This window comes from Saccostrea echinata, unplaced genomic scaffold (assembly GCF_033153115.1).
Source record: "Saccostrea echinata isolate AGI-Se365-2 ecotype Australia unplaced genomic scaffold, CSIRO_AGI_Sech_v1 ptg000009l, whole genome shotgun sequence".
Lineage (NCBI taxonomy): Eukaryota > Metazoa > Mollusca > Bivalvia > Ostreida > Ostreidae > Saccostrea > Saccostrea echinata.
Window position 1 is genome coordinate 51,388,344 of NW_026889758.1, and position 23,588 is coordinate 51,411,931.

The following is a 23,588-nucleotide window of genomic DNA, read 5'->3' on the forward strand; positions in this document are numbered from 1 at the left end:
ACTAGCCCTGATACAAAAAAATCTTCAAATGGTTTTAATCAAAGGAAACCCTTGGACTAAAAAAAATCTTTTGTACAGAAAGGTTGTTTACATTGTAAAACTTTATTGATGGCGACAGTTTCACTCGCTGGTGCCATTTAAATTAAAATACTAAACAAACGAGACTGAGGATCAATTAATCAAAAATTCAATCTCTTGACGACATCAGAAGAAATCATACGTTATTACCGAAAATGATAATCAAATAAAAACATGCATTTTTAATTTTGTTGGGACAAGGCATAATAGGAAGGATATTACCAAGTGTGTATTATATCATTTACAGGAAAAAAAAATTAACTTGTGACGTCAAAGAATGGGCCACTTCAACGATGTCATATGATTTAAAATCAATCAAAACAAACAAAAAGGTGTAAGAACAGTGACTTGATATAACATGGATGGACGAGATCTAGGTTTGTGACCATGTGTACATATATGATTTATATACACCTTTTCCCTGGTGTAACACTTTGGGCCGTTAAACTTCGCCCTAGGCGAGTGTTAATGATTATTTCAAGCATTATGTAAAATTACCACATATCCAACGTGAAAACAGAATTCCAACCACTCACTGAAAGCTGTTGTGAATCATGACAACTTTTATTAATAAACAATGCATTGCATATAAATAAACCTTATATAAATACCATTCCATGAAATGAATACATTACTAAGCAGACATGATGTTTCTCTCAAAACATAAATAATGCTTGGGCGCTTTTTTACACACAAAATTGTCGAAATATTTCCACAGATATTTATTCGTTTTGGCATTCGCTACGTCTCTTCCAATGCATGGATTAAGTTATTTAACACGTCCATGTCGGAACAAATTTGCCTTTCACTACAAGATTTGTGCACAGAGGAACTCACGGGCAAAGTGTCAACATCACTTAAAGTTTCATTATTTTCACAAAATGGTGAAGTGTCGGGTATAACACAGTCCACCCCGTTTTCCACGGGATCCACCCGTGGGGAATCTGTCTGATCTTCTCGTCCCTCATTCACTAACCTTTGAGTAAGTTGGTCCGTGATCATTTTATCAGAATCATCCGGTAGAGAAAACGGATCTTCAAACACGGAATCCGGTGATGCTAGATAACTGTTATTGAGCACATCATAACCGTAACTAGGACGTAACTTGTATATACAGTTTTTGTAACCTTGATATTTCTTTTCCTCGCGTATTTCTTGTTGTAGTTTTTTAAGTGTGTTGTTTATCAACACTGACCGGGTCAAAAAATATTCAGGGTCCTCCATTTGCCTAAGTTTTTGAATAGACATTTTCAGAATTTTCCTTCTTTCTTCCTTGCGTTCCTTGGGGGTGTTGTGGAATGGAGAAATTCTTTTCACAGGACGTCCCTCTAATTCGTCCACATATTTCCTCTTGACACCAACATATTCAGGATTTAATTTCATGGTCATGGCATTATTCCATCACTTATTTTCAGATGATATTTATATAAGCTGTCAAGAGATGAAATAGACAAACATAAATATCAACAATGATTTTTCAAATTCCTTATCAAGAACGTTTGTGTTTTATCCGTGTAATTTTTATCCCTAGTCGCGCGACAAACAAAGGAACTGTGGAGTCTTGTTCAAGTGTTATTCTCTATTAACTCGTTGAGCGTCCCGAACAGCTCGAGATAATAGATACACAGCGGCGTCAGATCGATTTAAGTTCTTATTCCACCAGTTCACCTCCGGTTCGCGATACAACAATATGCCTTTTACTGCTCGTTCACCTTTTTGATGTGCAATTTACACGGCGATTTAATCGTGACGTAACGAGGTGACATGAACCACTGAACCTTCAAAACGTGAACATCTTTTTTGACATATGCTCTATATATCCGTCACCAGGTAATCATATCCTTTCTATAATAAATAATCCCCTCTCCACCCAGCAAAGCTGTAGCCCGTGTTTGTAAACTACCTATTCACACACATACATAAAGGACTGTCGACTAGCCATATATCCGGAATTAATTTATTTATCCCAGTGGCACTTCTATCTCTTTTTTCAAACTGATAAGAAATAAACTTTATCCTGTCATCCCGAAATTTGTAAACATGTATGCTTTGTTAAAAACAATCGTTTTCGCTAACAACCAAGACTTTAATTCACTAGAACACACATTGTGCTTATGATTTAGAAGTCGCATGAGGTTCATTGCCAAAGGGAGAGTTGCTTCTAGTCTCTTTTTAATGCACGTCAAAAAACACACTAAAAAGTGGATTACGTGCATTTAGGGTGGTTACCGTTCTTTTGATTGTAATTAAACAAAAATTTCTTCAAGCTGGGAGGAGTCTGTTTTTGACATGCTGATTAAGGTATTTAATTTGTTTATATTTTTACGTTTAAAGTGCCCCGAGGTAAAAATATCATTTTCCAATACAGCCATTTGATTAAACTCTTAATGCCTGGTTGTTTTTTAAATACTCCCAAGGCTAACCGAGGTCAAACGCATAAAATCTTTAGCACCTGTCTAAAATCAAATATAATGATTTTGACCGGTGTTGAGAGAGAGAGAGAGATTTACCTTTGTTGGTGAAGCAAGCCTTGACATTCACTGAATGAGACGTCTGCCTTCAACTGTCACTGTGCCACTTCTTTGTCCAATAAGTAAACTCCAAGAGATTTCTTTGTGGCGTAACCCAGTTACTGCTTCGAGACAGCTTCCTCGGGTCAAACAACAGTAACACTGCCACTTAGCAAGAACGATCCAGCAGTAGACCTATTTTCAACAAGAGGGGAAAATATATATATATAGACTCTCTTTTTCCCCAAAATCAATAACCCGTGAAACATGTAACACAATATTTAGAAATCAGTCGTCACTGAAGATCCGTATTTCTATGCCAATGTTCCCACTTAAAATGATGAACAAAAATGAGTTTACTGTTAAAAAGAAACAGCGTCTATCCAGTGTAACTGGTCATAATCGTATGAGCGCCTAACGAGACGCACATGTTGATAACATGAGCTCTCCAATCACGGCTTGACATGCTATTTGTTATGCTCAGAACTTTAATACACATTTTTTTCCGAGTCTTTTTATTTTGTCGCTAGAATGGTTTTCAATCAACGTCTGGTTTCATAGAAATACCAATATGTCATGTGTGCTTTTGAAACCTACATTTTATTTTTTTTTTAAATTAATTATCCTCTAATTATTAGCTATACTTCCTTTTTGTACCAAACCTGATCATTTTGACAAAGGAACTAAGATATCGAGCAACGATTTTAACGATTAGCTTTTTCCCTATCATTTGAAAAGTGTTTCCTCCAGAAAAAAATCCCTAGTAATAAATGTAATGATTAATAGACCAGACTTGAACAAGTTCTATGGGCACAAAATCTGCCGCGGGCGCTCGGGCGCCACTTACAACAGAAACGTACATTTATCAATGTGAATCAAGATTTACCAAAGAAAATAGAAAATGTCTTCAACAGAAGCGATTGACATGAAAATTAATATTATATGTCTAGTTAAAAAAAAAAGATTATACTGGCTAAGTTTATATTTATATCTATGTGTAAATTTATAAATGACATACCTATTATAAATACATAAATCCAAAGTTCAATCACATGTGTGTCAGCCCCCGAATTAACTCATCACTTATATATTTTTTTATTTTTAAATATATTATTTTAGGTAATAAATGAGGCTTACTCACTGTGAGTAGAGAAAAATAACAACGCTATATAATACACAACTTCCAAACAAACAAAACGCGTCTCCTTATATGTTACAGGTCACCTAAGGAATAAACTCCTTCAGTACTCTGTGATAAATTGATTCTTAAAGATAGCAACAACAGATACGCTCCCTAGCAGTATATATATCCCACACATGATGGACGTTTTTCTCAAATCTCAATTTCACCATAAAAAAATATATAAAATAAAGGCATATATTAAGCATGATGACTTATAAATAATCAAATATATATATATATATATATATATATATATATATATATATATATATATATATATATATATATATATATATATATATATATATATATATATACCAGAAAGTTGTACCAGTCTATCATGCCCGTACCTTTTCCAAGGCCAAAGAACAACAAAGAAAGGAATGATATCGGGTGCCTTGTTCCGACACAGCTGCCGATTTTAGGTTTGTTTAAATGCCATATCGAGATTGTTACGAACACACGAGAGTTTAGAGCATTAATCTGTGTACCCGTCACATCAAATAGTCACTTTAATGAGCCTCTTACGGTATCCTTTGCGAATCGAATTACTTGGCCCACCTGTAGGTCAGCAGAAGCAAGATCCGCCTCTTCAATTTACAAATATTCAAAATGATTGGATTTCAACAATGTCTTTTCCTCCAAATTCATTAATTATTGAAAAAAGCAGATTTTGTCAACGGAGCCCACATCTAATTACTACGCGAACTAACTATACCACACTACTTGAATATGATTAATCAACGATCAAATCGGTTTACCTATATAACCAATGTTCCCATAAAACGGCTACATACATACCTTAGCGTGAATTTTATGCGCCTGAATCCTTTGATGATCAACACATGTACTGTTGATTTAAATTGATCGCACGTATTATGAAAACAATTACTACCTGGCATTTTAAATTGGAGATAAAAATATGCTTACCTTTAAATTGTCATCCCCGGGGAACAAAAAATGACTTTTTAACACTTAAATTGATAATTCAAATAATATTCAATGTATTGATTGTTTAAACATATATTTGTGAATGTTTTAAGGGATTGGCGATTTTTCTTACCTGCCTCTTTCTCTCCGATCAATCAGCAAATTGAGAACGCGCACGCTCGCATGCACGCAAATCTCGTTAGCGACCGGTTAGTGATGTGTCATGTTTCATATAAATTTGACGCCGAGGGCATTTTTGATATGTTAACGTATTTGCATATACATATATTGTCCACTGAAAAGGTAAAAGCGTTCCTAACAAAGTTTAATGCTGTAATTAATGTCACCAACAAAATAACAGTGTATCACAACCTTTTTCAATGTATTTATATTTTCGCCCAAAATTATTTGATAGAGATTATCTATGCAACCAGGTAACACTTATCAGTCGGTTATGTGTGTATGCCCCCTTCCCACAGCCCCACCACACACAATTTGCTTTTTAACTTTAACTGACGAAAACAGTAACAATATCATGTGCTTCACAGACATTAGTTATAGTAGTTAGCCTCAAGTTATTGGTCTCTATTAATTGCTGTAGACTTGATAATTGTGCATTAACAGGCAACAAACACAAACAAAGAACAGCGTCAAAGCAGAAGTACGATTCATTAATAATCACACTTTTCTTAATCCATTTTAAATGATTTCAAAGAGAACGATATTTTTTGGGTGTACCGCCTTTGACTAGATTTATCTGGTAAAGGTAAATAACATACATTGATGACAAACAATACATGGATGGAGACTGATAGCGATAATAAATACACTAACAATCGAACACGTAAATGTCAAGGTTTATTTTCAAGAAAATTTATTTATATTTCGTTTGTTTACGAATACATCGTGATTGGTCAATAACAACGCAAATTAATTATATTTTTAAATAATAAAAAAATAATGGAAGTCTGTATGCATGGTTTACGAGCAAAACGAATCAAAATATAATAGAAATGTTGCTAATGCATTGTATTTCTATGGCAAGCAAAATTCACAAAAATGAGCTAAACATGGTTTCACAGTTGATAAACAAGGTTTATATATCGACTGTAAACTATAGTTTACGGACCTTAAACTATAGTTAACGAGGTTAATCTATATTTCACATTTCTAAACCATAGTTAAAGCCTTACAAGCGTAAACTATACTTCACACTGAAAACTATCATTTGCGATTGCAAAACATAGTTTATCTGATAAGTACCGTTTCACGATTTGTAAACTATGCTTTTCAACTGTAAACTCTATAGTTAACGTGTGTTAATTAAAGTTTACGTTGTAAACTTTAGTTTACAGATATTTAAATCACCGAATTCACAAAATTTTGATAAACATAGTTTCACATTTGAGAAACACGGTTTAACGACAGAATGATTTTGTATCGGGGATGCACATTTTTCCGTGAAATTGTTCTCCATGACTTTAAGCTACAATTTACGATGAAAACTATACTTAACAATAGTTTTGTTCGTAAATCATAAAATACGGTCAATCCTAGTTACAGCATGATAAGATTTTGCTATGCAACGATTATTTTCATTGCCTGATAAAATATATAACTTGTTGACATTAAAAGTAAATTTTCTATCATTTTAAAACAAATTCATTAAGAAATGAAAAAAGGACAGGGTAATTTTTTATTAAAAGTTATTTCTTATTAAAAAAAAATATAGAAAAAATGGGGACATCGTAGATATCCTAATGAATCCTATTTCCTATCTGTTTGTGAAACTTACAGCAATGACACATTTTGTATTCCCTCTAGCGATTGGTTCGGCGAGTTCTTAACACTATCGTTAACAGGTGTTTAAATTCATTAACTATATTTAACAACTTTTAAATAACTATAGATTACGAATTACATTTTGTATAGTTTATGACGATAAACTTTGATTGACAAAATTGAATCATAGTTTACGATTGTTAATTATACTTTGTATGTCTGTTAAATATAGTTTCCGATTATAAATGACAATTTACGATTTGTGAAACTGTAATTAACAACACTTAACTATGGTTAAATAATGTAAACTATCGTTTAAAATAGAGAATATCAGCAAAATATATTGTATTGTAAATAATGTATTGTGAACGTTTATTTACAGACAGAAAAACCTAGATTAGCATTCGTTAACGACAGTATGAATTGTTAACTATAGTTTACTATACGTAAACTATAGTTTACAGTCGATAAATTTAGTTCATCAACTGTTAAACTATGTTTATGATTTTTATTGCTGATAAATAAAAATTCTTTATAAACTATAATTTATTGCACAAAATTAATTGGTTTTTGTTTTGTGAATTTAGCGTGCCATAAATTGCACCCCAAAACAGACCTTCGATGGCAACAGCTGTCATTTTGAATGTTGCATGTACAACTACACTTGCTGTTTATCTTAACTGTGAAGTTTTTCTACGATTGTCCAAGCCATCTGTGAGAAGTCCTGCGGTCAAAATTAGGTGAAACAATATGTTCCTCGACTTCGTTCGGGATGACCCATATAATATATATAAGCACCACAGTACAAAATTTGAAAGACTGTCACCAAACTGACAAAAGTGAATACCACGCGAATATATTTCGGCATTTCATTTAAGAAGTACACAAAAGAAGAAGGAAGAAAGCCTTTATAAAGACTTAGTTAAGATATTTTAACACAAAACGGGCATTTTTATATATGATGTTTTCATTCTCTCTCCTGGAGTCGCCAGTGGTTATCTAATTGTTTGGTGGTAGGCTGACGGAATAAGTTGATCCTTCAGTCGAATCCTATTGCCGGACGTAGAGACCGCTCCTTTGGATGATACCTATAAACCGTTGTCACTATGTTCAGGCACGAACAAGATCTCCACTGCTCATTGCAGCGAGTGCCGAGTAAGGTGATGCAATGACTGTGGCCAAGGACATAGGCAAATTTAACGAAGGACAATTACTATACGGCAAATTAAGTGGCGATGTTTGAAGGCTTAACTACAAACTAACGCACAACTATACCACGATCACGGAATCCTGCATCATCAACTCTCATACGATAAAAATTTTTATCGCCAAGACAAAATATATACAATGAGAAAAAAAACTAGTGTTTGTACACACTGCTTAACAGTCAATCTTACTGAGCATAGCTCGATTTAAAAAAAAAACAAAAACAAAAAAAACATCAGTACAGTATTATCATGCATATTTATCATTCTTTAACGAAAAGAGTCGCCCTCATTTTTCCGAATATGAAATACAGTAATCAAGCTCAAAAGTCCATTGTAACAATACACATTTTGAGCAGAAAAAACACGGACCTCTACAAACATTGGAGGTGGGATAATGTGCCAAGGAGGAGTAAGCATCCTCGTCGACCTTGTTAATCAGCTAAATAGAAAAATTCGTAGACAATAATGGCCTAACTATTTGTAATGAAAAACGTCCGTCAGCATTCGACTTAACAATAAATTGTATTTGCTAACAAGGTCATGTATCAACCACAGAATTTGCGAAACGTTGACTTTAAACGAGACTACTGATATCTTTGTATCATCAACTTATATGTCAAAGCTTGCCTCGTTTAAGAAATTGTTCATACGTGCTCTTGCGTATCGAATTAACTGGGAGACATAAACTCATATGCAGGTGATAACGGTAAATTGCTACTTAAATAAGGGAAGTTGCTCAAAGATAGAAAATTGAACTTATCACGTCTTTCATAAAGTTAATTTGTTAGTTTGCCAACAATGTCTTTCTCTAGTAAAATATAAAATATGAAACAGACTCTGTGGTGACTTTTATTTCAAGTTCAAAGGGATAAATCGAATCATCGTAGGAATGAAAATGAAAAAAAAAAATTGTCGATATACATGTATCTATATGTTCAATTGAAGGGCACAGCAAGAGACCTCTTTTCATGTAAATTATGTTTCATATGAACACAAAAACAGGTCTGCTTATAAAAGGGCACACAACTGGAATGGGAATTCCAACAGATTTTGGAAGACCTGTTTTCCAAAAACTACATAAAAACTTAAGCATCTTTTAAACATCAGCTTCTGAACATTGACTAGAAACCGCTATGTACATCTATGTTTGTAAGGATTTCATAGTCTTCCCGTGCAATTAGCGCATTCTGCAAGAAAAAAAGACACATTAAGTACAATACCTGTAGGCCACCTAGGTACATGCATGATGTTTATAGAATAGCGAATGATATCAACCAAATTAATAACATTTAGTTCCTCATTTCCAAGAAACGCTGACCTATTTTATAGGAAATATAGGTCAGTCTTTCATTGTATATATATACATACACACAGTTTGACCATTTATGAGATGGAGGGTTGACTTGCCAGTATTTCTTCCTATTCACAAATGTTGTTTCTTTTACACACATCTAATTTGTTGTATTTGATTATACTGCAATGTATCTTATTTCTGAAACAACAAAGGAAGTATTTTATTAATGGAATACGGATTAGAAACCGTAATGTATTATTGCGTTTGTTGATGCTGTATACCAGAATTCTTTTAATGATGTGATTTTTGTGTAAGTGTGAAAATTTTTAAATAAGCCCCAAAGTTACCAAAAACCAAGTTAACCAACAAAGTTAGTAAATTCAAGCTAAAAAAAAATACATTAAACAAAATTTTACACAAGAAACGATCGTAAAAGACGTCAAAACCAAGACATTAGTTTTTTTTCCACAAAAAAAAAAAAAAAAAAAAAAAAAAAAAAATCAACAACTGAAAAACGGAAGACTACTGACGTAAGCATCCTTAAGCCGTAATACGCGATCAATTCAAAGGATTTCAAATGCTTGGAAATTGATGCGACGTTGAAGCAGTTTTATAAAGTAAAACGCACATGTTATACCACGAGGATTTCTCAGATGCGTGTTCTATCTACCTGATCTAAATATCCTAAAAGAGAATATAAGAATTGCAACTAAAAATAATAAATATCTAAAAAAAAAAAAGGTGAAATTCTAGTAAATATAGATTTACTGTAGATTTCAGTACAATTCCTAACTTGTTGTTTACTACAGTAGTAAACACTAAGTAAGAATTGTAGAACATTGTATTTCATGTGATAGAATTACACATCGGTAACTGCCACCGCCACGCTATTGTAGAAGTACTTTTCAAACACTCACATTCTCTCTGATTTTAAAAGAAATATCCATAATCAATTAACTAGGAGTATGTAATAGTTTATATAATACCTGTTACAACTAAAAAAGCAATATTAATTTTTTTTAGATTTACGTTTAGAGGCTGGGTAAACTTAATTCTTTGTTTACCCCAGGGTTGTAATTGCAGACCCTGACCGACATTACGGTGCCATAGATAATTCGAAGTTAACAAAAAAAAAAAATAATAAAGTTTAGCGAAAGATTTCTGGACTAAGCGAAATATAAATCAATGCAATTTTAAATCTTCGAAAACACCGAGAACCAAGCGTTTTAACAGTTTAGCCTTTTTTTTTTAATGAAATCAATCAAAACACCCAACTTTTAACATAATACATTGTTAAACAAATATAAACCTTTTCTATACAAAGAAGATGCCCATAGACCTTCACGGTCACATAGTATTATTCAGCATCGATTTTACCAAAACGTAATCAGTTTTTACTCATTAGCACTTCTTCATGAAAGTGTGATTATATGAAGAATACCGATGTACTGCATTTTCAAATTCGCTCGTCATGAGAATTGGGACCACATTATATTATGTTAATTTTACATAAACATGTATCCAGGTATATTTCGGAATCTTAATAAAAAATCTCAAGAACAAAAGGGTCAAACTTGATCAAATTGATATACAGATACTCCTATGCGGTGAAAATTCAAAATTTTTTTTTTCAAGTCATAGCCCCACGCAGAGGATGGGACCGCAAATAAGACTGCATAAAACAATTCGTAAATTGACATGAAATCTCAACATACCGTGGATTAAATTGGTGAAATCATGGATTTTTAGTACGAGGATTTTATGAAGGATTTAATTAAGATCGTGCTTTGATTGAAATCTTGAATTAAACGTGCAAAAGACTACATACATGTATTTTCACTCAATACAAAAAGTCACCAGTAATACGTGAAAGAATGCAGGAAAGTTTTTTTTTAACCGAATCAGCGCCTATACGACATTTGAATCCTTTCCGAAATCCTTCTTACTGCAAAGGAATATCAAATCCGACCAAGAGTAGAACTGACCTGTTGTACACCCAGGCGAGCGTTCTACCGATTGAGCGGTTGATGAATACTTTGGAGTGAGTTTCGATGAAATTGTCCTGAGCAGTAAAAATGAAAACTTTTCGCAGAAAATACATGTATATTAAAAAAAAAACACGAATCGTAACAGTCAACTGCATGTCATAAGGAAGTAAGTTTTCCTAAGATATAGTTTCTTCTTTTTTTTCTTATATTAAAAGAGTAACACATTCCTTAAACTTTAGGGCCCTGTTTTAGCGTACTTGATATAAATGACAATGATTGAGCATTTACATGTAAAACTTCACTAAATATAACTTTAAATTTCTTAGAAAAGATTCATTCCAACCTTTCTGCTTTCGAGGCTGCTGAATCAATTATTTTCGTGTTGATACACTGGTTCTGGTTAATATAACAAATTATACATCAATGAACAATCATGCACATATATTTCTAAGGAAAACAAATTGAACTCATCTGGTGAAGACTGGGGTTAGTTTTTGAATGACTAACAACCTTAATTACATGCCTACCTCCCATGAAAATTTGGTAATGACTGTTGCATTGTGATGTTTTAAAGAGTTTGACATAAAAGCAAATTCTGTGTAAGCCTTTCAATTTTTGTGGCCCTGCCCTGGACTGGGGGGGGGGGGGGGGAGGGGCTGCAAGAGTATATGGATAAGTGAGAACTTTTAGTTTTTAGCTCTACTGGTCAGAGACCAGAAGATGTTATGCGATAGTAAGGTGTCCGTCGTACGTCCGTTTGTCTGTCTGTCCGTCTTCCTGTCTGTAAACAATTTTTCAAAATGCTACTCCTCCTACAGTTTTGGTCTGATTTCAATATAACTTGGCACACAGGTAGACTACACTAAGGTTTAAAATTCTTTGTATCAGTTTTTGATTTTGATGAACGGTGTTGTCATGGTTACTAAAGATAGAATTTTCTGTGAAATACTTTCAAAGATTAGGATCTGATTTCAGTATAATTTGGCACAAAAGTAGACTACACTAAGGTACATAATTCTTTGTATCGGTTTTTGATTTCGTTGAATGGTGTTGCCATGGTTACTAAAAAAAGAAATTTCTGTGAAAAACTTTTTAACCGCTACTCCTCCTACAGTTTTGGTCTGATTTCAGTTTAAATTGGCACACATGTAGACCTCACTGAGATACATAATTCTCTCTATCGGTTTTTGATTTTGATGATCGTTGTTGCCATAGTTATTAAAAATAGAATATTTTTTTGAAATACTTTCATAATGCTACTCCTCCTTCAGTTTTGGTCCGATTTCAATATAACTTGGCACACAAGTAGACAACAATAAGATGCATAATTCTACAATAGAAATTTCTTTGAAATACTTTCAAAACGCTACTCCTCCTACAGATTTAGTCTGATTTTAGTGTAATTTGGCACAAAGGACAAATAAGATACAATACATATTTCTCGTTATCGTATTTTGATTTCAATGAACGATGTTGCCATGGTTACTAAAAAAAGAAATTTCTGTGAAATACTTTCAAAATACTTCTCTTCCAACAGTTTGGTCTGATTTTAATATAACTTGGCATGCAAGTAGACTACACTGAGATACATAATTGTCTTTATCGTTTTTTGATGAATGATGTTGCCATGGTAACCAAAATCGAAATTTCTGTAAAATTCTTTTTAAAAACTACTTCTGCACTTTTAGTCTCCAATCTTGCCACAAAAAGAGAGTAAATCAAGGATCATTATTCTATTTATTGCTGCTGCAAAGTTTCACGTCCAATTGCAACTTTTCTTTTCCTTTGTTTTAAGTACAAACCAGTAGAGCTACAGTCTCGACAGAGACTTCTGGTTAGTTTATCCAAAAGATTTTTTTCTGTAGTTTTATACGCAAAAGCCGTTTTTGCACCATCTCTGTTATGGTGTCAACTTTAATCCAAATCACACCAGGACACCTGCATATTCATTTCAAAACGTATGCTAGTAGTCCTTGAATTTTAAGGATTATCATTAGAAAATTAGGTAAAAAAAATGGTAAAACGAAGAATTATTTTTGGTGAAATTGTTATTATTGATTTTATTTGCAGTTTTTGTTAAAAAATCTTAATAGAATACGATGCGTTCTTATTCGAGGTCATGATTCTGTTGAGACCTCGATATCTGATAGAAGCATAGAAACGTGTTGCATGCAGGAACCCTGATGATTTTAATAAAATATATAAGCATATTGAGCGCCATACTTTGCTTTTTTCTAATTGATAAATTTTACCAAATAGAATAGGCATATGGAAATGACTTCTTTTACCGAAGGGGAAAGTGATCAAAATTTAATATCTTACAAGTAGATGGTGCATATCATTACTTCTCGAAGTTTCAATATGGTCTGATGTAGTTACAAGGAAGTTCGTGCCATTTAAAAAAAAAGCATGACTTTGACCCAGCTAGATCAATGTCAAATCTGTCACACAAATGATTTCAAAGTCCTATCATTAATTGTTCAGAAGATATGGCCAAGATAATAGTTTTTCACAAGTAGGACAAACGCCAATGATAAGGTCATGAGGTAAAAAATATTGAAACCCAAGGAAAGGTCTTATCACAAGTAATACAAATGTGAAATACAAAATCACTAGCATCAAACGTACAGAAGTAATGAACAGGATTATTGTTTTGCAAAAGTAGGCCAAAATCTAAGGTCAAGATCGTGAGGTCAAAAATATTAGTCTTGTCACAAGAAATACACATGCGAAATATGGAAGCCCTAGTGTCAACTGTTCAAATGGTATGGCCAAGGTTAAAGTTAAAAAAAACCAGGTCAAACTCGAATGTCAGGGTCATGAATTCAAAAAAGGTCTCGTCATTAGAAATACACATGAGAATTACGAAAGCTCTAGCACCAACTGTTCAAAAGTTATGGGCATGGTTAACGTTTTTGCGGACAATTAAACATTTAGACCGACGAATAGACCCAAAACTAAATGCCCCGAATCTTCGGGGGCATGCAAATAATAAAACATTTGTCTTATAAATGAATTAGAACATGGATCTGTATGTTTGTACAGTTACAACAAATTGAGTTTTGTTTTTTTATTAAATTAACTTTTTGACAACAAATGATGAAAGTTCAGAAAGTTTACATTAATTACCAATACACTCAGTATAGAAAAACTACTGGTATAATGTTGTGACCTAGGGCACGTGATCCATGTTGAATGTTGATATTACTGTGAACTAAACCGAATGACATTTCCTTTTTTAAATCCTCCTCAATTAAAAAAAGCAGGACAGGTAATATTCACCTAGGTTCCAAGCCATGGATCAATTAAATGCCTGCTAAAGGCAACTGGTCATTTTGGATGCTTTGGGTATTTTTAGAGGTGGGATGAAGTCATATTTGCTGTCATGTTAAGCTCAGCACTGTTATAATCTAGCTTAGATAACAATATTTTTTGTCAATTAAATCAATAACCACAACACCTGGATCTAGAATAATTTATATTTCCTTGCTTATTTACTCAAACAGACACACCAGAAAAACGAAGTAAAATATTACAAGAGTTTTTACAGGTTCTTTATTCTGTTATAATGACAGCGTTTTTTTTTTATCCTCAAAATTCACTTCTCATTATATTTTACAGCATAAAAATTCTGAGTTCTTTATTTATGTGTATTTCTAAGCAAGGCAAATTTAATTTATTCAAAGAACTTATACTGATTACAATCTCTTTTTGGAATGTCATAGCTTCAACTGATTACCGTGGTCTAGATCTAATTACTCTCTCTCTTTCTCTCTTCGGAAGACCATCACGCCAGGTAATAATTTTATTGTAAACATAATTTTCATGTATGTTACGCTTCATAAAACAGTAAAGAGCTTTAAGTCTGCCGTGAAACTGTATTTCTACATGACAAGACGCGAGCTTACAGTCACATATCAAATAATACGATACTTAACTTTAATAATCTTTAAGTTACATCTAGTATAGTAGATCAAACTGCTTGTGCATTCCTTACGAAAAAACAAAAACAATAAATAAATTAATTAATTAAAAAAAAACAACAGAAAACAAACAAACAAAACCCCCAAAAAATTAAAAAAAAAAAAGAAAGAAAGAAAGAAAGAAAAAAGAACAAAATGTATTTACCAATTTTTTCTCCCCGATATGTTTATTGCACTTCTTGTACTTTATTGTGTCCTTTATATCAGCTTTTATTTGGAAATTCATGCTTTACTAAAAATAAATAAATAAATAAAATAAAATTAAAAAAAAAGACAATGTCGTTGTTTATTCTTGAATTATTCTTTACTTACCCCCACTGTGAAAAAATTCTGGAAATGTTAGAGTCAGTGAACTTTAATAGAGATCCAGCAGGCATGCTATCAAAGTAGGACTAAGATACATGTATATATATATTAAAAAATATATCTTACTCCCAAGTGAGGCCATCGAATCTGTCTTAACCCAAGACATATCTTAGGATTTTTTTCATATTTTGAGAGAAAGAGAGATAGACGTCCCATTAATTAATGTATTAAATATGAGAATGTTTGCAATTTGACATTTGTATTATGAATACTCATCTCTAATCTAATTTTACAAGTTATTAAAAAATTGTAAGTCCCCATCATTATTTTTCACTATTATAAAAACATAGGCCGTAATGATACAATATTTAGGGACAGATGATACAAAAAAAGGAATACCGGGGTATCTAAAATATTAAGAAATTGTCAATTTTCTATGATGTTCAAAATTCTACCTTTCTTATTAATTTATACAACTGTCATATTGTAATTTTTGAATTTACCGGGTGGTAGCAAATACAAAAATTACAATATGACACAACTTTCTGTCACTCTAAATCACATTATTGTGAAATTGAGAATGAAAAATTAAAATCTGTGCGGTGAAACTTATTCATTTTACTAATACATACATGACTTAAGTTGTTATTTTCAGATTTTTTAATAAAAGTTTGTTTTTAGCATCTGTCCTTAAGAATAATCTTAAGAATCTCCCATACTTCCAAGCTAAGACATTCCTGAGAGATCTTCTAGGTCTGTCTTATTAACTGTCTTGAGAACATCCTAAATTTTGTCCAAATACATCTCGTAAGTCATATCTTTGGGCTATTTTTGTGACACTTTCGATAGCATGCCTGCAGATTCAAACACCATAGTACATCAGAAAGTCAGAGTGAAGTTGTAAAGCATAGTTACATTATAATATTGAAGTACCAGAGAAAATTAAGGTATCTTTGTAATGTTAAATTAATATTATCAATTAAATTGTGTCACCATACTATTGTGTTGCAAATTTTAGTCACATTTTCTTTCCTTTAGTTTCCAACTAATGTTTCACCTGCATTGGATCCTCCCCATGGAATTAAATACAAGGACTTTGTCACATGTTATTGATCAGAGTGGATTATAACAGTTTTGGATGAATACTTTCTTACTGCTGTTTCCAACTCGACATGCACTTTGTGTTTAAAATCAAATAAAATGCAGAAATTTTGTGGAAATCATGATATTTTTCATGTTGAACCGGCACCCACAGCATCTTATTTATAAGTTATTTGTCAGATCAATGTTTCCATCTTCCTATCCAGAAATGATCGGAGACACCTGGAAAAAACGCCATGAATTTTGAGCATTCCACTTCGCTAAGTTCAGTTTTGAATGCCGTAAAACCTTTTTTTTAAACAATAGTTATTTTTCTCTCTCTCCAATAATTATTTCATTAACAAAAATTTTACTGTCAATTTTTTTTTTGTTAAATTGACAAAATTATACGTGCTTTTTCCTCATTATAATTCATAATTATAATGTGCAAGAAAAAATTGATGTTGTATTTATTTTACTCTGTATTTTGTTACTTTTATTCCTTGTTGGAAGCAAAATTAAAATTTTTTCGTTTGATGAAAATCATCATAGAATGTCCTGGCTTCAACAATGATTATAGTATATTATTTGGTCTTTACGTTCTTAGGGAAGCCCATAGCGCCAGATAAAGTTTCTTGTCCATATTAATTTGTATATACATATTATGCCTCGCTGAAACAGCGAGAGGCTCGAGTCTGCTGCAAAACGGTGTTGCGCATTTCCACCTGTCGAGACTCGAGCTCGCGGATTCCTGTCTACCTTTTAGCAAAAAGGAGCATGCAGGTGTCATACCGTTAACATCTCTGCTAAATCAAGTGTAATCAATATTCAGTGCGCGCTCGGGAAATGATCGATGGGGAAAGGTTGTTATCACACAACGAATTAAAACAGAAAAGTAACAAACTGCACCGGTTTCTGGATAATACATTATCCCATAGGATTCTGACACCCGGATCTGTAACTATGCTTTTCCAATAATCCACCACCGTTTGGATAATTTCTATTCCCATATATATATATATATATATATATATATATATATATATATATATATATATATATATATTAGTTTACGTTATATTTGGTGGATACAAAATACAAGTATTTTACATATTGAACATCGTTCGTGATAAATTATAATTAGGCCAACAATAAGAAATGTTTTGTTTGATGTACCGGTACTCCGACCGACACATCAAAACTGCCCCTACCCGCTCATTTTTTCCAGTACTTTTTCTTTCCTTCATGGGAAAATACAGATCGTCTGACTTGTTTTTTAACTTCAGGCTCCATATGTCTTATATTGGTTTTGTTGCATTTTACAAATATCTAAAAGTTAAGAGTCTTGGAGAAATAAATGTGTAAATTTGTGATTTTCACTTACAGCGACATGACAAAATACAGGAGCTTAAAGGATCTAATTTTAATTAGATTGAGCAATCATCATTGTGTTGGATAATTCCATCAATAATAAAAAATTTCAATAATAAAATGAAATTCAAAAATAAATAAAAACCTATCTACCCACCTTGAAAAACATAGGTCGGAGTACAACCCCCCCCCCCCCCCAAAATTATGACGGCCTAAACCAGGAGTTTAAAGAAGTCGTATTCAAGTTTTTCTAAAGGTTCGTTATATATATAGATATATATATATATATATATATATATATATATATATATATATATATATATATATATATATATCAAACACATAAAACAGATATAGTTGAAGTACTATACTTTCATGCATTGTCAATTTTTATATATTTTTCTTCTCAAAAATTGTGCTTAGGAATGACGTTCTAGAGTGTCGAAAGTTCAGCATGATAAGTTCCGCTCTACACACTATCAATACATGAAATCTAGTGTAGCATAATTATTCAAAGGAAGTGACACATAAGTTCTGCAACGATTAGTGTCCTGTCGCGGAGCAATAAAAACACTAACTCACTTCACACGGAAGATAAAGGGATGCCCCTTTGCGCGATGAAATCCGGATTTAAGTATTATGCAAATTTCGTCCAATTAAAAATCATCTCATTGTTTAAAGCTACCAACATTTTTAAAACCATCACAAAGAAATTACAAAGTAATTTCCGGGTCTTATTTATAGCTTGTTAATTTCAAAATTTGCTGCCAAAAAATCTGAAGTGTTTCATCAGTAGAACAACAAATACATGCATAGTTTTCAAAATTAAATCTCAAATTTTAGAGTTTCATGATATCCTATATTAGGACAAATAACATATTACAGCAGATTCGAATTCATTCAATAAGGAGCAAAGAGTTGTCTTTCCTATCATCTACATACTATTAGCCACAAGTACACTAGGAAATCGGTCAAAGTCAGAAAAACCTACCTAGAATCCCCAAATCATTTACTAGTATGTTTTCATATAACTTGATTTAGTTTATTTCCCTATCCATGAAGGATTATCCAAAAGATATGTTGCAAGAAAAGATCTAATCACTGAAAGCCATCCAAAATTTAAGACTTTGCACACACATCCGTATCTTTGACGACTATCGTTTAAACACTAGTGGGTGTTGTTTAAAAGCACATCTTAATCCCCTTCAAAGTGTACTTTTCTTAGAATGGGGCAGTCGGTAGAGCGCTCGCTCCGTGATCGGGAGGTCGTGAGTTCGAATCTCGGCCGCGACTGACCTAAGTCGATAAAATATGGGTAGCAACTGTTCCTTCGCCATGCGCTCGGCACTTTGAAGTGAAAGTTGTGGGTCCTTCGGATGAGACCTTAAAAACCGAGGTCCCGTGTCAGGGCAGGCGTTGGCACGATAAAGATCCCTCACTGCTCAATGGCCGTAAGTGCCGAGTAAAGGTCAAAATTTGAAGCCCTTCACCGGTATATGGTGACGTCTCTATATGAGTGAAAAATTCTCGAATGGGACGTAAAACAACATACAATCAATCAATCAATCTTAGAATGGGGCGATATATTGCAAAAGTATAATGTGGGTAATATCAAGGGCCAGCCTAAATGTCTCAGCGGTTTCAAAGGGCGAAGATAACTGTGACCTGTAAATAACACTGAATGTGAGCAGGACAAAACACTGACCCTTGGAACCACCTGAGGTGGGATCAGATAACTAGGAGGAAAAAGCATCCCCTGTCGACCGGTCACAACCGCTATACGCATGAGCCGGTAAAAATCCGTAGTCAAAATGAGTATAAAAACAACAGCCTGTCAATTTTAAACACTGCAGTTTAAGCTAGTAGGTTTTTTATTTCCAAAAAAAAAAAAAAAAACCACAAAAAAAAAAAACAAACAAAAAACAAAACCAAAAAAAACAACACATGTCTCCCTTTCTCTACATACATTAACGAGTGCGATATAAAATGATCAGGGTCAAAAATAATAATGCAGTGCATCTAAGCTCAAATTTCTAGATCTGTGTTTGTTTGTCTGTTGTTTAATGTCCCTCTCGAGAATTTTTCACTTATATGGAGACACCACCATTTGCCGGTGGAAAGCTGCAAATTTTGACCTATGCTCGACACTCAGGGCCTTTGAGCAGTGAGGGATCTTTTTCGTGCCAGCCCCTATTGCGTCACGGGTCCTCGGTATATACGGTCTCATCCGAAGGATCTCCAAGTGATAGCGGAATATTACTACATTAATAAGGAAAGTTGATAATAGAAAAGCTGAAGTCATCTCATTCAAGAGAGCCTGATTTCAATTGACATCATTGTCTAACCACCCCCCCCCCTTTCTAAAAGGTCCTGTCATTAAAAGTGACGGATTAGAACCCGCGACGTAAGGATCGACTCCTTACTCCGCGACTCTAGATCCGACGCCCTACCACTGCGCCACGAGGGCGACTCCTCGATCTGTGTACAGAATTTCACGTATTCATGTCAAAAGGATCTTAAGTTATGGTCTGGTCGTGTTTTTCTTAACCTTGACTTTATAATTGGATCAAGGTAAAAAAAAAACTGATGGCATGCACCCGTCCTATATGCCACCTCTGCATGCCCGAGTTTGAAATCTTAATGTCAAAGGGTTCTCAAGTTATGGTCAAATCCTGTTTTTTCTCTATTTTGACATTGAAGGAAGAAAGGAGTCAAGGTAAAAATTCTGACGCAGTGCATCTTGTATCAATGTCCTCTTTCTATGTTACAAGTTTGAAGTCCTAATATCAAAGGGATCTCAAGTTATGACCTGAGCTCTATTTTGATATAAAAGATTTACTTTGACATTATAAATAGGTCAAGGTCAAAAATTTTGGAGGTGTGCCCTCCTTCTCAATGTCATCTATCTATGTTCCAAGTTTAAAGTCTTAATGTCAAAGGATATTTAAGTTACGGCCCGGACAAAATTTGGACGAAGAAGAAAATCAACAAAAACAATATATATCTCCCCTTGGAGAAGGGGAGACATAATACATACACCCAACCTATAGGTTGTAATTGCAAACAAGGTCATTTATATCGACGACATCATTATATCGAAATGCTGACTTTAACGAGATTGTAGAAAGCCCTGCAAATTATTTTGTCAGTAGGACTCGTTGAAAAAATGACCGTACTCAGAGCATGCTCGTATCGAATCAGTTGGGAGACATAAACATATGCAGGTGATATTTTTAAATATAAATATATGAAGATGAAGTCGCCCGTGTGGCACAGTGATTAGAGCGTTTGCTCTAGTGTCGTGGTGTAAGGAGTTGATCCTTACGTCGCAGGTTCGAATCCCACTGCGGGACATGAAGACCGGTCCTTCGGATGAGACCGTATAACCCGAGGTCCCGTGTCGCAGTCCCATCGTCTTTGTCAATTTCAATAATTTTCCCAACATCCCATTATGTTGCAAGTAGCAAGGTATTTGCCCACGTTAACTTCTATGGCCAAAGAACGTTCTTCCGCGTCATTTACATCAGAACTTAAAGGATTATCTTCTGAAACGTCATTGTGTTCTTCATGTGCAGTTTCATCCCCTGTTTCATTCTCTACGGAATGATTGGAATTATATGCCACACCTCTTTGATTTTTCTTATACACTGTAGCCTCTGATGTGTTGTGAAAATTGAATTGAATACACTCTGAACATAGCAAGACGTTGCAAAAGTTTCTACTGCCTTTTTCTTTTCCTATTACACAGTGTATTTGTATTGTACCTTTAACTGGTTGAATACTTCTGTTAATTTCTAACAATTCAACAATCCTCAGACTTGACAAAAACGTGTGATGATGCTGTACTTTATCATGGTAATCAAACGCATCTTGCACGGTTATTTTGCCCTGCTTTATGGCAAGATCAGTTGTTCTCTTTGATTTCCGTCGCAGGACCCTTTATCATGCCCAGTTTGAAGAAATTCCAGACAGCATTGACTCCAGAAATCTTCTCTTGGTTCGATACGATGTAGAAAGACCTTTTATTTGTATTTGGGAGCTTGGATGAAATATGGAGATAACGAACAGTATTCAAGCTCAAAATCCATTTAAACAATACAAATCGGGAACAGAGGAAACACGGACCTCCAAAAACATCAGAGGTGGGATCAGGTGCCATGGAGGAGTTAGCATCCTTTGCCGATCGGCCACACCGTCGTGTGCTCCTTGTCATTATGGAAAAAAACGAAAAATCCGTAGACTTTAAACGAGACTGTCGATATCCTTTTTTCATCAACTTGTTTGTCAATATTTTGATCGTTTTAGAAATTGTTCATTTGTAGAGTATGCTCTTGCCTATCGAATCAACTAGGAGACAAAAACACCTTTTGCAGGTAATAACGGTATATTGCTACATAAGTAAGGGAAGCTGACGATTGAAAAACTGAAGTCATCATGTTTATCATAAAGCTTTGTTGTTAGGTTTCAATAAAGGTCTTTTTCTAGTAAAATATCCAAATATAAAACAGAAGTCAGTCCAGTAGCGCACTGTCTTTAGATTTGGTATCTTCATTTTGATCATTGGCATCAGTTTGTCTAGGACTGTAAACACCGTTCCAAAACTATGTGCCAAAATCATACGAGAGGAAGACAACAATTTTCCACCCGATGCCCTATAGTAGGTAACCACAGGGTGAAGGGTAACTGCACTTGAATTCCAATATGCGCTCTGCACTTCTTCTGCAGATGTACGAAGGGTAATCAAAAAGTTCGTAGACTGTCGCCATAAAATTAAAACTGCTAAAGGAACATTAATGAATTTTTACACAGTTATTCCATTTCGTATTTTCTGTCTACAGAAAAAACTATAAGACACATGGTTTAACTTTGAATAAATTGTAAATGTTTCTGTAAGCAATGGTATGGCCATGTGGTGCAACCTCAAAATACGACGCTTTCATATATATATATATATATATATATATATATATATATATATCTAAATTAAAAAAAATCCTTAGGTAGCATATATGAGCACTTGTCATCCAATAATCAAATTAATTTACTAATATGATGTGACATAACTGTGTCGTAAAATTTACGTTCTATAAGATCTCATCTTGGATTCAATAGAATGTGCTAAAAATGACGCCAGAAAAGGGGGTGCAAATGTTAGTTCCACTTTTGAAAAAAAAAAAAAGAAGAAATATTAGAACAGGCTGGAGGGAGACAAAATTGGTCCAGATTACCTATTTTTATACGTCACAAAAGATTCAAAGAGAAGAGAGATATTTTAATGCCGATTTGCGGTCCGGGTGTCCAACGTCTGTCAGGTCGAAAATTAACATTGCCCCCGTGCGGTAGAAATTGATCTCCAATGAGAAGATAAAGCTGCCAATGTCAACTGAGGATCTTTATGTTAAGTTTAGGTCCATTTAGAATATTAGATTTTGAAATCAGCTGTTCATAAAATTTTAAAGTCATGTAAACAACATGGGTTTCAATCAATTTAATACTAGGGTATCTTCAAGAAAAGTGTACTGGGGCTGAAGAAAAGAACATCGAGGGGCAATGACTTCAAACGTCATAAAACAAAACGACAGCAGCGCCGGGTGATCATGTAATGTCTTTGATATTTAATTGGCAAATTGTCGACGCATCAAGTTAAAAATTTCAACAGTTCTTGAACTTTTGTTGTTTTATATTCCTGATAATCTTATATGGACTGCCTATATAGTGTTAATTTTATTGCATCAGTCCAGGAACCCTTTGATACCCCGTCGTACATATGTAAAATTTTCTTAAAAATCCATCTGTATGACGGCATGTCCTTTAGGTAAATTATCCCTCAGTTTGTGAAGTGCCTTATATTGTAGTCGTACCCTAGCGACATGCT

At 33.8% G+C, this 23,588-nt stretch overlaps 1 protein-coding gene across 1 annotated transcript; it reads right to left on the reverse strand.

Moving 5' to 3' along the window:
• Window positions 1-621: 621 nt before the first annotated feature.
• Window positions 622-2,942, reverse strand: LOC133183066 (uncharacterized). Its single transcript, XM_061317998.1, has 2 exons — window positions 2,589-2,942; window positions 622-1,509 (listed from the first exon to the last, which is right to left on the reverse strand). The coding sequence occupies exon 2, from the start codon at window positions 1,465-1,467 to the stop codon at window positions 820-822; it is 648 nt and encodes a 215-aa protein (XP_061173982.1). The 5' UTR covers window positions 1,468-1,509; window positions 2,589-2,942; the 3' UTR covers window positions 622-819.
• Between the last annotated feature and the right edge of the window lie 20,646 nt (window positions 2,943-23,588).

Excerpts from the sequence above, each read along its gene's own strand:
- LOC133183066 (XM_061317998.1), bottom strand. The coding sequence starts at position 1,467 with ATGACCATGAAATTAAATCCTGAATATGTTGGTGTCAAGAGGAAATAT.